The sequence below is a fragment of the Tachypleus tridentatus genome, chromosome 12, assembly GCF_004210375.1.
Source record: "Tachypleus tridentatus isolate NWPU-2018 chromosome 12, ASM421037v1, whole genome shotgun sequence".
Classification (NCBI taxonomy): domain Eukaryota; kingdom Metazoa; phylum Arthropoda; class Merostomata; order Xiphosura; family Limulidae; genus Tachypleus; species Tachypleus tridentatus.
In genome coordinates, this window is record NC_134836.1 from 98010726 (window position 1) to 98027073 (window position 16348).

The window sequence follows — 16348 nt, forward strand, 5'->3', positions numbered from 1 at the left end:
TAGTATTGTAGACTGTGGAGAATAATACATGAAACGTTAAGCGTTGAAATAATCTTGTAACTTCGCAGAAAGGAGGCAACTGAAATGTTTTCTTTGGTTTTTCGATCTAATGTATCTATAATATACGTACTAAAATATCAATCTAATACGCATCTTAACAGTTTGAAAAAAAAAAAGTTCCACTGTTACAGATATCGTTTATTTTTAATTATCAAACTTATTTAAGCCGCGATAGTCAAGTATGTTTTGTTGTTATTATTTTTGTGTGTGTGCGTTCTAGCTATTCTACTTCACTGTATCTTCAAATAAAATTTATAATACATTAATTAACTCACTGAAAGGTTGACAAACTAATTAGAAGGGTTTACTGTGTGAAAACTAAGGGGGATATTCCGAAGTGAAAACTTATACCTTACGACTGTTTTCTTCATTTAGCGTAGCACTGCTACTTGTGTCTATCCCAGAGTCTTTAGTTTCTTGTTCATCCCAAAATTCGTCGGAGTGTTGGCAGCAGGGGGCGCTCTCCCGATTGAAGCGGACAGTTTTCTTGTGGATTCGACTATCGAAACGACTCCTTATATCTTGGTTGTCATAGTAGCAATCAGGATCTCTTTGTAGTTTACAGCTCTTCTTTAGTGCCGAGTTGAGATCACAACAGTGTGATTTGAAACGGAAGTGTGCATGCTCCCCTGTCATAAAATTTGGAGGGTCAAAATCTAAACATTTCTAATCAATTATATTTGTCTACTTGAATATTTTGTGAATTGTGTCTTGCTTTCAACTACAGTGATGCATCACCTACACGTTTTAATCGGCTATTACTTTCCCGTGAGTTGTCTAATGTATAATGAAACTAAGTGCACCTGCAGGTTTATGTAGGTGCGTGTGGTTATCAGTCAGAATTTTATGTATAGGATGTATACACAAACACACACATTATTTATATATAATGTTTTGCATGCTACCAAAATTATGTCAAACTTGAAACATAATATCTGCAGTTATCAACGACCGAAGCTTCAATTTTCTCCCGACTAAATTCTTTGGATTCATGTCCTTATCTATTAAGCAGTAAGCACAGAGTTTGAATTAAAAATAGAAGACAAATATTACCTGTTCTTTAAACAGAGTTCGTTGCCGATAGGTTTTATGTAACTGAGTTGAGGGTCAGCTCATTACTAAAACGTTAGAAATATCCAGATTAATTTTACATAGCAGTAAAACTAAAAAAGTCATAAACTATAGAGAAATCTGCATTGGTGAGGGACAGCGATAGTACAACTTGTCGATACAATAAAGAAATGTAGAAACAAAGAGAAGGTAAACACAGGAGAATTTAAAATGGAAAGAAAGATAGGGATCATAGAAACAAAAATCTAGCAAAAATAGTTTTGGCATAGAGATGAAGAGTACGCCTAAACCAAGGGCTAAAACTCTGACACACAAACACAGAGAAAGATGGGATAAAATACGTAGGAAAAGAAAATCCTACACTTTGAAACAAGGAGATAAAGTTTCAAAAAAGAAACATATAAAAATCTGAAGCAAAAAGGTATGATTCGTGAAAGACAGAGAAAATGGAATACAGATAGACGGTATGAAAAGCGAGACAGAAAGAGACCACAAAATATAAAGGAATAGAAAAGGCAAAGTCTTAAGAGAAAAAAGAATGAAATGTTTAGAACTAAGTAAAAACAGATAAGATACACTCTAAAAAGACAGAAACGTGTAGTATCGGAAAGCCAGAAAAAAATTCAAATCATAAAATTTAGAAAAAGAAAGAAATAAACAAAAAATTCCTAAACATTTATAAGTCCTAATTAACTTCTAGCATAAGTATACTTGTCACTACGCAAATCTCGCTACAGAAACTTGCATTAATTTATATATTATAATGTAAGCGGGGAATATGCGTATTTGACAGCTCTTTATTTTACCTTCTTGTTTAATTATTGTGGTACTTAATACCAATAGCATTGGTTAGTTAAATATCGTAATAGAAGTTTTACTTGAAAATGAAGTGTTAGCCAACACAAAATAGCTATATGAATTATGAATTAATATGCAGCTTTCACCCAGCATATACTGAGTTTTTTTATTATGTATCTCGTATTTTATTTTACTCTTTAACCGAAAAAAACTTAAAAATACATTTGTGACAGGAGAGGAACGAGAGGCCTTGAAATAGGCTTAAGTAATATTCCTATACCAGTGTGTTATTTACTTTAGACTAATTAATTACAATATTTTTTATAGATCCTACCGTTTTCCAAAGATCTAAATTCGGTAAAGAAACACTGTTATATTTCTATCAAATAAAAAAAAGAAACAACAACAGACAAATGTGTGCGCTTGTTACTTACGCTTTGTTAAACGTCATAGATTAAAGGATGGAACTCTAGATACACCAAATGGGAAATTAATTTTGAATGAAAAGTTCTATGAAACATTTAATACCTGTCTGTAAATGAGATAGTACCTAATTCGTTACTATTTGGGTTAATTAATTATAAATGACAGTAGCTTGAAATTCTGTGGTATCACAAAATTAATTAAATAAAGAGAAAATTATATTCCTTACACATTGTGCCCATTAAGTTTGCGTGTGTAAAGTGATATTTGCCGAATATTTTCTTTCGTAAAATCAAATGTTGAGAAAAAACAGGTTTCTTCCCCTATACATTGAAAAGGAAATATCAGGTAGTTTGATATTTTTTATAGGTTTAACACATTAATTTATCATAAATCACATTATTTCAATGTTCTTTAAATTTTGTAAACAATTTCCTAACAGAAGTCTTAAAGCAAGAACAATGACAAATAACGGCTTTGTTTCGTCGCAAACATAAACACATAACGAAGCCATGTTCAGAACAGCTAATCAAGAAGCCGAGTTAAGTGGAAAGCAATAGCAGTTAGAGGACATCCACGCATGCTCACAAAGTAATTGTGAAAACTCCAAAAAAAATAACGTTCTGTTAGTGCTAGAACAAGAGATTGGGTGCATAAAATTGAATAAATTTGGGGCGAGCCCTTGAAAATAAAAAACACACACCAGGGGGATAGATAAAGAATTAGACTTTGCTTTATGAAAGCCTCACCGCTAAAAAGTTTTTTATTTTGGCATCTAGTATTTCTTCTCGCTTCCATGTTTGACTCAGTACTTCTGTTTCTCCTAGTTATTAAAGAATAAACAAACAAATCCATAAATAGTATAGAAATAAGTTACTTATCACAGAATTAATTTTTTATTCATATACTTCTCTGAGATCTCCTTAGAACAACAGCAAAGCATCCTGATTAGGGTTTGTAACAACTGCAGCATTAACAATGTTAGACAATTCACCACTGGATGGAACTGTTGGTATGAGGCGACGCAGATGACACTAAGGATCTTCAAAAAAATTACATACACAGTTACATTATAGAAACTTACCTAGATCAAATCTTGTTGTTGTTTAAAAGGCAAGCTGAATTTCTGATTTTGCACTACAACAGTACACATCGGTCAAACTTTATTATCACAAGACCTTTGCATGCGGTTTTAAAGTTATGCGAAGTGATACAAGAAAATAAACAACTGGGATGAATTAAAATAATAGTATTATACTGCAGTGAAAATATGTTGTTGTTTAAATTTGTATCATTTTTCTCTATTACTAAAGTGTGGGAAGTAAAGCCTATTAGTATTAAATGTTTTGAAAGTTGGAAGATTAATATAAAAACTCATCGGAAAGGTAATTGATTTATCAATCAATTCATTATTAAGTAATTAAGAACCTAAAGCTTTTAACTAGCTCTAGAGGCAAAAAGTCCATAGCTAAAATAACACATTTTTATACGTTGTACTAACTGGCATTTCCTTTAAGAAAGCAATGGCACACTGCTTGATTTTCCAGTTGCAATATATTACAGGAACCCAAGGGATCATAGCACATTTCAAGAACGCCGTTCTTTGAATTTTTTGTTCCTTTCTACTCCCACTATTAACTACACTACTTATTTTTAAAGGCTAAAGCCCGCTGAAGGTTTTATCAAGCTGGTAAGTGGTCTGTTTTAGATTCAAAAGCGTAGAAAAGCAAGACAAGGGTTTCTACCTCCCAGGATCTTTCCTGTGGAAAAATACTAAAATAGTCTTAACTTTAACAGTAGGTACACATGCTACAGTAAGTCTCCCTTTATACTTAAAAACATAAAACCTCTTAAGGAAGACAAACTCCAATGTTCTACACGGTAGGAACAAAAAATATTCATAATAATGTTCTGTTGTCAGAATAGTAGAAGTGTTATAAAAAAACTTTAAAAAAGCAATAAAATGTATGACTAATTTCTAGATTATTTGTAATTATTTTTATATAAAGTTAATAAGTTAGTAACATTTTGTAAGCACGTGTTTTACCAGCAATGCTTGTAACAATGACAAATTACAGAGTGGCCTGTATGTCCCTACCCATCCATATGTTATTATGTTATATTCAATAATACTAATGATGAGTTGAAGGCAGCTGTTACCGCGGCATTTGAACAATAACCCCTGCTGTGTTGAGGAAAATGTCTCACAGAACATGGCGTCGCATAATATTATGCAGCGAGAATGAGGGACACCACACAGATACACTGGATACATAAGATATATGGATGGGTAGGGACTTACGGGCTACCCTGTATATTATTTATAAATGTGAAGGTCACACTTCTACAACATTTACAAGATGATAATTCTCCAATTTAATTTTGTTGTTACCCACAAAACTGGCTCTCTCTGCTACGCCCATTACAAAATCAACCCAGTTTTTAGTCCTCAGACGTACGAACCGCTAACCCAATTTGGGGATAATTCCCATTTTAATTATTTCATATTAAAAAAAATATATATATATTGCTTTGTTGAATCAGTTAGCAACTACGCTACAGAGGATGGAATACCGCATTACTGATATATCACATTTTACAGAAAATAAACGTTAATAGGGCTATTACTCATCACTATCAGTTGGTGAAACACTTTTTAGTAACCACAATGCATTAACAGTTACAGGCCGTTAAGAAATATCCATTATTTATTTAGTAATAGCAAGATTAAAACGAAAACGATGACGTCATAGATTTGCTACTCACAGGTATGTTCTAATTTTTCTTTTCTTTTTTCGTTCAATGCCCATTTGATGTGGCAGAAACTGATTTATAGAAAAGGGGAGAATATATGTGACAAAGCACACACAGCCAGTGACTCTTCACCACGCGATCTTATCTGTTGCAGATCACAGACACTGAAGAAAGATACGATTTTATCCCACATACAGCGCTGACTATCAAAGACCTCTGCTACTACCAATCTCGTTAGTATTTCTTCAGTAGTTATTTTGTCTCTCAGAGAGAAATTTAACAAGTTTATATTGTTTTGATCCCTAATACTTATCATAAATAATATTTGAACATACACGTCTGTCTGCGTTTAGAAAACCACCAACATTAGTTTCTATGAAATATGTGGGTGTTAAAAAAATGTGTAATGTATGTATGAGTCGGTTGTTAGTTAGATGATTATAAGCAATGAAATCACAAGGAATTAATGTTTATCACCTCTTTAAAAAACTTTTTATATGTGTGTTACACGCAAGTAAGTCAGAATTCACGAGAAAATGTATGCTGTAGATTATGAGTAAATATATATTATATATCCCAAAATACTGTTTTCTTTTCTTAAAGCATCATGAGATCTAAAGAATGAGTCCCTTATAGAAAAAACGTAGCATATGTATACGTATATTAAACTTCAGGAATACTCTGCCCAAACAATCTATCAAAAATACATTAAACTTAGTGAAAACATCAAAACATTTCTGTTAATTATTCAAAATTTGAAAAATAAAGCTTAAACTTTGCTGGCAAAGCTTGTTTAACATTATCGTGAATGGAAATATAATATTAATTACGAATATTATACTTTGAACCATTCTCATTTAAAAATGTGAGATCACACATCATTATTTCAAATATGTGAAGGCTGGTCGAAAAAGAAAAACTTTACCCTTTTCACTGACACTCTCACTTTCTATGTCTTGCTCTTCACAACTAGAGTACTCTGGTGTCGACCTAATCTCGTCATCAGAGCTGCTAAGTGATCTTTGTCGTTGTTTCTTACCACGTTTGTGTTTGTGAGGTTTAGGTGGAGGTGGCCTGACGCATTCTGATTGGTCAGAACTCAAGGAGTCATTGCGAACGACTGATTCAATTTTACGTCGATTATTATTATTATTAGAGCGCCCCCTAGAATCAGTCGTTGCTACTGAAGCCGAACTAGGATCTAGGTGATTTCTCCTGATTATATATTCGGGCCGAGCCCGACTTTCGAGATCACTAGGGCGCACGACAGGCTTCACAACATAATGCTCCCGTTCGGAACTACTCGGAAGCTTTTGTCTGTACGAGGAATCACGTTTGTCATCAGGGTGAACGTGTCGCACGCCACTCATATCTCTCCGAGAACGATGCTCATGATCACGGTGCCTCTCTTGAGGCTCACGCTCATAATTTTGATTAACATTTTCACGTGAAGGCCTTCGCTCTTCGAACGAGCGTCGTTCACGTGAAGGTCTTCGTTCATCGTAAGAGCGTGACCTTTCAGCCGACGGCTCACGCACGCGGATTCGATCGTCTTGACCTCTTTCAATGTTCTGATCTCTAGAAATTTCCCTCAAACGGATATCATCTCGAGTTATTTGTTCGTCCCTCCTAAGTTCTCGGCTTCCCTTTCTTTCTTCTCTTTTCCTCTCACTTGAGATCTCTCTCGTTCTTTCACGAGATCTTTCTCTTGTTCTTTCACTTTCGAAATCTTGTTCTCCACGTTCACGTTCTTGTCTTGTAGGTGGCTCTGGAGAGTGCTCTCTCGAACGAGCACCTTCTTTATGCAAGTGGCGTCCTCTATCACTTCCCTCTCGATGGTGTCTGGAATCATCTTCGTGAAATGATCTCCTTTTTCGGGATTCTCCCTGTGAGGGACTTTTGTCTGAACCTCCTCGTCCTCTCTCTAAAGAAGGTTTGTCCGCCACTTTATAAGAATATTCAGAGGAAGGACGACCCTCCTGGGAGAACTGCCGTTTTAAATCTCTACCCTGAGAACTGCCCATACGCTGTAGTGACCCTCGACGGCTACTAGGAAGAGACTGCCCACCACCAGGATGAGTTAATATAGGTTGAAGGATGTTTTCCTTTTCAGAACTATGACCTCGCTCTAGCCTCATACGTCTATCGGACGAAGGAGTTAGTTCTGATTTTATTGGCGTGGATTCCTCTCCTGACCCCTGATCTAAGCTCCCCTCTTTACTCCCCAAGTTTCCATGCATCCAAGTTCCTGTCTTAATCAAGAGCTCTTGTTTCTTTCTGCACAGAATGCACACCCAAATAACCTGAAACAAACAAAAAAAAAATTTAAATAACTTATTTGTACGTAGAAAAATACGAAGTTTTATTATATTGTTTAATGGTAGCGTACTATCACACTTTAACGACTTGTGATGAAACAAAATTATGCTATAATGTCTTGAAGGTATAAGAAACGTGTGTGTATAAACGTATATAAATTGCTAAGAATATCTAAAAAAGTAGGAACCACTCAATGGCAGAGATCACCATTTATCAGATTTAACTGATATGCAAAACTTAAGGTATGCATGGAAATTAAGAGCAATATGGAAGCTTAAGCATGCATTAATCAACATCTACAATCACCATTCACTATATGTGGCTAGTACTAGAAAGTTAGTTGCTTGTAAAAAACAGAAAAGTTTAAATACAAGAAGATAATTTAATAACACTGCACAACAAATTTTTTGCTTCTTGAACACTGTTGGATGTTCCTTATAGATTTTTGGCTGCTGATCACGAAAATCACATCCAAATTTGTCCATCACGTACCGTTTCATCGAAATCTTCAGTTTCACCAGGGCATTGCTACAATGGAAAAATGATATCAGGGCAACTAGAATCCGTCAGTGCTTGCTGACTACTGTTGGACACTGCATTGTGATGCACTGGACATTGAATACAAATGAAATTCAGGAGCAAAACACTTTTAATTATGTTGAACTTAATAGCATATTAGATATATAAATGCAATTAAATACGTTATTTCAGTAAACAGTTAACTGTCTACTTCTCAGAGTTCCTATGTGATGAAGCAAAACCAAAACTATATTTGTGCATACCCACCAGGCACCTGTCACAATCAGCAAAAACTTTTCAGAAAGCAAAAATTTTCAAAAAAATTGTTGTGCAGTGTAATCTAATCGAAGATCACTAGAGTTCATAAGCGAAACTGGTTTTCTGAAATTGGCATGTCAGCCCCAGAATGGATAGATATCTGTGAGGAAAACATAATCAAACATCTGGCCCAAGGTTTGTAAACACTCCTAGTACTATTCGATGATAGACAATTATAATTTGCTCTACAAATTTCAACAACATGGTATATTATATCGCCTTCTATTTTAGTGCTCCCCAGTGGTATATCAGTATGTGTGTTGAGTTCCAATGTTAGAAACTGGGTTTTGAATCTCGTGGTGAGCAAAATACAGATAGCCTACTGTGTAGTTTAATTACAAGCAATCAATCTACCTCAGCAACCTGCTGCTCAGATATACACATGGGTTTTATGTAATCACAATTTATTTAACATGCCTGCATTAGCTGAGCAGTGTTACCTTCACACTATAACACAAAATGAAAATAATTTATTTTACCTATGAAAAAACATTTTTACAGTAACATTTTATTATCTGCTATTATATATTTCAAAATATGTTAATAAATCATACAGTAAAAGCCAATATGATTAACTTTTATAACTGAAAAGTTTTAATTAATAAGAAACTGTTTTGGTTTATCACAAGTTCTGTAACATAAGTAAATGTACAATTATAAATTGTACTTGTAAAGCTTGAAAAGGGTTAATGTATGGCACACCAGAGCTTCAAAGTATAGATCTCATTTCTGCTGCAGTGGGATGTCAACTATTAACCCTCACATTCAGAGCCCTAGCATGCTAACCACTAGGTCAAACATAACCAAAGGGAAAAATATATGTGTAAGCAACTCTCTTAACAGATATTTTGTTAATGTCTGTTCAACTTTGATTTAAAATAGAGCACTTCCACCATAGGTAAAACATAAGTGGATAACCTGTGGTATAATATTAGAAAGTAAATGTTCAAGGAGCTTGTGTAAGTAATTAAAAATATATTAAAATACTCAAACAATCAACATTGTTTAGTACACAACTAAAAATCATTATTCTAAAACTAATCAATGGCTGTCAAGGGCAAGTTGCATGTGTCGATGTGAAATTACTTCATTCTTGCCTCCCATTAGTACAGCATCAAGTCTGAAGATATAAAACACTAGAAACCTGGTTTTGATGCATATGGTGGGCAGAACACAGATAGCCCCTTGTGTAGCTTTATGCTTAACTTCTAAAGAAACTTCATCATTAGGAGTGTGAAACACAAATACTGTGAAACCATATAAATACTTAAAACAGATCATGCCATTCCACATACTTAGTGATTTTTTTAGCTCCTTCATCTTTAGGTAACTTAATAAGAAATAGAAAAATAATTAACAAATCAAGTATTGTGTTAACTGATAAACAAAGGGATGTGCTTAACAAGGGGATGAGATTTGCTTGTGAACTCAAACATTTCTAAACAGAACAGTTTACTACAAAAGTGTAAACAGATTTGAGAAAAATTAAGTACATTAACAAAACTGATGTCATTGAAGCTCAGTGTAAAGAATTAGTAAGTAATTTTAAAGTTGATTTGAATAAAACTAAAAATGTACAGGATTTAAAGTTGTTATATAATTTGTATATTGTAATTTGTAGAGGTGACAAAAGAGGTCAACCTTTTTAATAAGCTTCACAAGTTAATTAAAAAAAAGTTAGAGCCTGTATAAGGAATTCCTCAATAGAAAAGATATTTGGTTCTGAATAGTTTTTTAAACTTTGTTTTATCTTAATTTCCTTTTATGAATATTACTATATTTACTTTAATTTTAACTTTTTACCAGATGTTTGGCTCAGGTAGCCTAGCTGCTTTGTGTCATAAAACATCAAACCAAACAACCAACTTAACCATTAAAAAAATTCTATAGAATTTGTTGAACAAACAAGTACGATAAATCTTGATAATGTTGATATAGTTGTGTCTTTTGATAATGTATCACTGGTCACAAAAACACCAATTGATGAAGCTATTAATTATGCTGAAGACAAAATCATGAGTGAAAAATGTTCCAGTCATTGAAATTTTAGATATGATAAATTTAGCAAAAATCATGTGCAAAGAATTCAGTTTAATAATAAGATCTGCAAACTGTTCAAATGTCCAGCTATGGGTTCTCCATTATTGTTGTGTGATCTTTACATGGATAGCCTTGAAACTGATGCTTTACAGAATATTAAACTTAACCCTTTCGGCACTGAATAACAACTTTTTAATGTTTGGTATGGCACTGAATATATATGTTTGATACTTAAACTAATTACAGTATTAGTACAAAAAGACTAATATCTCAGCAATAACTCAACAAAAGTCCCTAAAATATTCAGTGATTGTACTCAATACTATATATGTTAAATTTAATACATACGAGTAACAGGAATAAAGGAAGGTCACCTGCCGAGCTGAGCCTTCAAGTCAACTGTGGTCGCCAACCTCGCCGAAAGGGTTAAACCACAAATATGGGTTTGATATGTTTATATAGTTTCTTGGTGTGGCAGCATGGCAAAGAAAACTTGCTATTTTTAATACTTATTTAAATAGTCTTGAATTCACTAGTCAATTTTCTTATGAAGCTGAAGAAATAACACATTAATGTTTTGGATGTACTGATTAAGAAAAACAAAAACAAGTTAGAAACAACTGTCTATCATAAACTTTTTTTCTGTTATCATGCAACTACACCAGGAATCATGTCATATAAAGTCAGAAAAAATATCAGTTTTTTTTTATTCTTATGTTTATAGATCTTTAAAGTTATGTTCTAATCCAGAAGACCTAGAAATGAACTGTTGTTAATCAAATGTGTAGCAGTAGATAGAGGTTTCTTGCCATTGACACAGATGTGAGAAAATTTAATAGAATCACAAAAGATAGTCAAAAAAGTAAACTACAATCAACATTTGCTAAAATAGATAAAAACAATATGTTGTTTCTACCAAATGCTCCAGGTTTGTCATGTCACATTTTGCATAATTTAAAAAGAAAACAAAAATTTCATTCCCATATATAGACCATTGAATAATATTAGTCAATTTGTTTTTCTAATGTAGAAAATGTGTGTATATATATATATATATATATATATATATGTAGTTGAATGTGAATGTGGGTGTGTATATGTATTGGTAAAAATATAAAAAAATTAAAATTTAGAATAAATTAACATAAGAGAAATGTTAAAAACAAAAGTGAAAACTCTGCACTAGCTGAACATATAAATTATGGTGGTCATGTCATCCAGTAGGAAACAAGTTATTTTGGCTCAATTGAATAAGATGATGGTTAGAAATATTAGAGAAATGCAGAAATAATGAAATAAAAATAATTATTTCCAGAAAGGGGACCAAAGGCCACCTCGAGGAGTTGTCTGTTTTAACCACTTGTACTACTTTACAGTAATGTGTTGTCACATAAGGAATGCAAAATGTTGTAGTTTGTTCAACCCTGATGTCAGTAAATGTGCATATACCATGAATTATGAGAGAAAATAAAATATACATTATGCAGGCTACAATACAACATGACACACAAACTTGAAAAGCAAGAAATTATAATGTCTCTCATTCCTAATTTTGGTTTTATTTACTCTTGAAACAGAAATCTTTGGAGAAGCTGTGGAAGTGCATCTGTAACTTAAATAAGAGTGAGAAGTTGAAAAAATCAGGAAATATGTAAATGGCACGATCTTTTTACATGTATCTATATTTAACAGTCACATGACTAATGTTTTTTTTGTATTTATGTGGTTGCACACTATTTATTTTTCACACATTTGAGGATAACTCGAATCAAGGTTAAAACATAGCAGTGCTCTCTAAGAATGTTTGCCAGTCTGTGTACTAAACAACTTTACTCGATTAAGTATTTTGATAAATTGCAACCTGTAGTATAATTTAGTTTAATTAGCTAAATACATCTGAGTTTTATTCTTACTGTATAAAGTCACTTTTTTACAACACTTTAATAAACAATCTGATATTTAGATACTTTATAAAGAATCATTTATAAAGTATAATATTGTATAATTTCTAAGCTACCATGAATAATATGGTTATAATGAGAGTTTGAGAAATCACTATTTGTACACTGACAAGCTAAGTTATTTTATTACTAAAGTTTCAGTTATTAACTAAAGTTGTAAGTTGGAGATCCAATACAAATTATTTATAACTATTTATTACACATGAAAAAACTTTATAGATTAACATTAAATAACTGATAATTTTATTTTATTCAGATTTGTATTTAAAATTCATATTAATATAGGATTTATTATTCTGTTTAATAGTGTTTTCACTTTTAATCTGAGTTTAATAACACTGAAAGCTGAGCATTTTGCATATATATTTGTAAAAGATATTTTATGAAAAATTTAGCTAAGGAGCATATTTAGACCAGTGGTTTCCAAACTGTGTGATGACAGACTTGTGTGTTTCATCAAGTTCATAAGAATGTTTAACCAAATGAAGAATAATAAAGGCCATAAAAAATCTGAAAAAAAAGTTGCATGTAATAGCGAGGGTGTCACAAAAACTAAAATAGGAGAGTTAGGGTGTTGTCAGTGAAAGGAGTTTGAGAACCTCTGCTTTAGATACACTTAGTTCCCTTAATAGTTTAAACAGAGATTTATGGATGTGAGGTTCAGTGTATTTTATAAACAGACCATTTATATTTAATTTAGATTTTTTTTATTATACCCTTATTTCAGTTGTCTTATTTGCTTTATGCCTAATTGTTTCAAGTTAAAAAAATTATCCAACCTAGAAAAATGTTGTTAGGTTGCTTTCCGCATTTTTATGCTTCTTACTTTGCCAGCTTTCACAGCTATTTATTCTAACATTGGATATCTTGCATTTTTCTCCAGGTTTTCTTCCCTACAAAGCATTTTCTTTATTTATTTATTAATTAAAAATTTTATGATTACTTCTCAATTTATTTCAGTAGAATGCAAAACAACTTTATCCTCACAATTTGTAATTTTCTATGTTGCAAGGTAACTTCATCTCTCACAGTTTGTACATTATTTGAACGAAAGGTAATTTCATCACCACAACTCGTTCTTTATTTAAACAAAGGATGACTCTATTTCAACACCACCTAACTTAATTAAAATTGTCATTAGCTATTTTTCACTAATTTAAATGCAGGTATCAGTTAAAAGTCGTGTGATGTTAAGCTGAAGTATGTTCATAAGAGTAGCCTTAGAATATCTAGAAAGTTCACAATAAAAATGGTCTCTGTCAACTAGGTAATATCGTCTAATAGTTATACTTGGATACAACTGTGTAAATATGAGCCATCAGTTAGATGAGTTCATCTGAGTAGTGAATAAGAATTCAGAAAAGTTATTAAGTGAATGTGTACATTCATTGTACTCTATTAGGTTAATCAGTTGGTTAGCAAAGACATTCTGTTGAATTTGTTTCTTTGATTGAATATTTTCAGTTCTGTGGTGTGTTTTGCATACCAGAAGCTAAATACTAAAGATCATGTTTGTTAATACTATAGGAACAAGAATGATAATACTGTATTATTTCATTTTGTAGCTTTGTATGTATGTATGGTCAGATAACTCCTCCAACAATTCTGAAGCTAGCAGGACTAAACTTATCAGGTGCGGCTCAGTAAGTATCCTAGTCTGTATGCTGTAGCTTCCTACAAAGGGGCTTGAAACACCCTGAAAGGTCACTCAATTCCAAGTGTAGGATTTTAGGATCACTGTATCCAAATCTGGCATCATATTGTATGTTCCTTGGCTTCCCTTGATGTTCCAGAAAAAATAATGTTTAAAACTGGGTTCCTATCCCCACTCACAAGTTAGTGGGACCAAACTTGTAACGTAATCAGGCACCAATGCAGATGTTTTAATGGTTTCTTGTTAGGGCACTGACACTTCTTGTGATAGCTACAGAAGTAATCAGAGATAATAAAGAAGTTGATCAGTATGTTGGAGATTGTAATGTGAATCATGAAGAGGCTTTGAACCCCATCAGCAAAGTGTGGGTATTTCATGCTAGTAATTAGAACAATAGATATTTTTTTGAAAATGACACCAGTAATAAAATAAAATAACTGATAATAAAACATTGTACAATATTTATTTAGTGAATTCAGCAGTATTGTTTAATACTAATCTGTTGGTGGACATCAAATAGAAAAGACTCCAATCATATATTCTAATAATTCAAGACTGCATATTGACATTTTAGGGTACGATTTTGTAGTACCTTATGAATAAGTATTCAAATGTTTTAGAGTTGGTATTTCAACATGCTAACATAAAAGGAATAACATAATGATACTTATGTAATGATACTGTACCACTACTTTAAGATATGATTGGTTGGTTGGTTGATTTAGTGTTTGATGGCACAAAGCAGCTAGGCTTATCAGCATCAAATATCTGGTAAAAAGTTAATATTAAAGTAAATTTAGTAAAACAACACAAAGTTTAAAAAAACAACATAAAGAGCATAAAACCAATGTTTAAAGTTAGTCTGCTGCAGTACGAGAAAATCTACAGTAATACAAGTTGTAAAGGGCTTTCTGTAGCATAATTGTAATTATCATAACTCGCCAGGAATACTAACAAGCAAGTACAAAAACCACCGTCAGTCACCTGAAGTTGGCCTTTCCATTCCTGGTTCTGATTTATTTGATGTTATGGCCATTGTCAAAAAGTAAGTAATAAAAGTTTCAAAAGACTTGTAGCAAAATTTTAATAACTCACAAGGATGACTAACGGGTAGTTCAAATAGTAGCATTAGTCACCTGAAGTTGGAATTTCCAGTCTTGGTTTTGAGTTATTTAATGTTACAGCCATTTTCTAATTTCAAATCGAACTAGATGTGCTTTGATTCTTAAAAGGGAATCACAGTAAAAAGGTCTGATGTATAAATTAAAAAACTTAAATGACACTAAAGAGATTGATGGCCTTTAAAAAACTAAAAACATTACCAAGGTGAACAGTGTCACCATCACCAATAACACTGTCTAGCGTTATGTACAAACCTTGGGACAGAACATGTTTAAAATGGTGCCATCGTTGAGAGTCATAATGATGGCAAAAAAATAAAATGTGGCTTATTGTGACCTGAGTGTTACACAGATTACACACTTGTGCATCAGTTCCAGATAAAAGAAAATGATGAGTTAAAAAATTGTGACCAATGCGTAGTCTACTTAGAACAACTTCCTCTTTCCGATCATTATGAAAGCAAGATGGCCAAAGTCCAATACAGGGTTTTATGTGGAAAAGCTTGTTTTTGTGTTGCTTACTCCAAGTCAACTGCCAGCTGGCACAGAGCTGAGACTTGAATACAGGACCATAGTTCATGTATGGAACAGGCACAGTGGTGATAGTGCCAGAGTAAATAGATTTAGCTGCAGTGTTGGCAAGCTCATTCCCACAAATACCAACGTGGCCCGGTATCTAGAAAAACTGGATAGAAGTAGATGTTAAAGAGAAATGGGCCAGTCAACTTTGAATATCAGCGAGAACAGGGTGTAAACTGATGCAAAGCGATTCCAGGGCCAGTAGAAAATTAAGCGAGTCAGTATAAATAGTGCAGTTTGAGTACTGCTTAGCTTCTATGGCATACAGTTCAGCAGTGAACACAGAAGCTGTAGAGGGGATTCTGCGTGCACCACCAAACCACAACAAACCATGGCAGAGCCCATGCAGTCACCTGACTTCAAACAATTTGTATAAATAGGAATGGAAGGATAGTTCAAAAGATGTTCAGCAAATAACAAACAGCATTTCCAATCAGGAGTGTCTACTTTTCTCAAATGACTTAAACATAGGTCACAATTGATGACTGTAAGAAGCCATGGTGGGATGGGCTGATCAGTGGATACAGCAATGCTATCCAAAGACAGACCAAATTTATCTAACTGCGCCTGGATACGAAAGCCAAAGAAGCAATGGCAGACCCTCTAGTTTGAAAAAGCATGGCCCACCAAGGATGGAAAACACAACCCTAGGTGGGATGCTTTGGTAAGGAATGAAGTTTCGAAGCATATAGTAAAGACAGTTGCAAATGACGGAGGTGCAAAGAAGGTTC

General features: G+C 33.2%; 1 protein-coding gene across 1 annotated transcript in view; it reads right to left on the reverse strand.

Annotated features, from left to right (window-relative positions):
• LOC143235702 (regulating synaptic membrane exocytosis protein 2-like) overlaps positions 1-16348 on the reverse strand; it is a 138318-nt gene that overhangs the window by 81461 nt on the left and 40509 nt on the right. Inside the window, exons 3-4 of the mRNA XM_076473915.1 lie at positions 6032-7409; positions 412-689 (exon numbers count right to left, since the gene is read on the reverse strand). Of these exons, the coding sequence (XP_076330030.1) occupies positions 412-689; positions 6032-7409 (1656 nt within the window). The remainder of the gene's footprint in view (positions 1-411; positions 690-6031; positions 7410-16348) is intronic.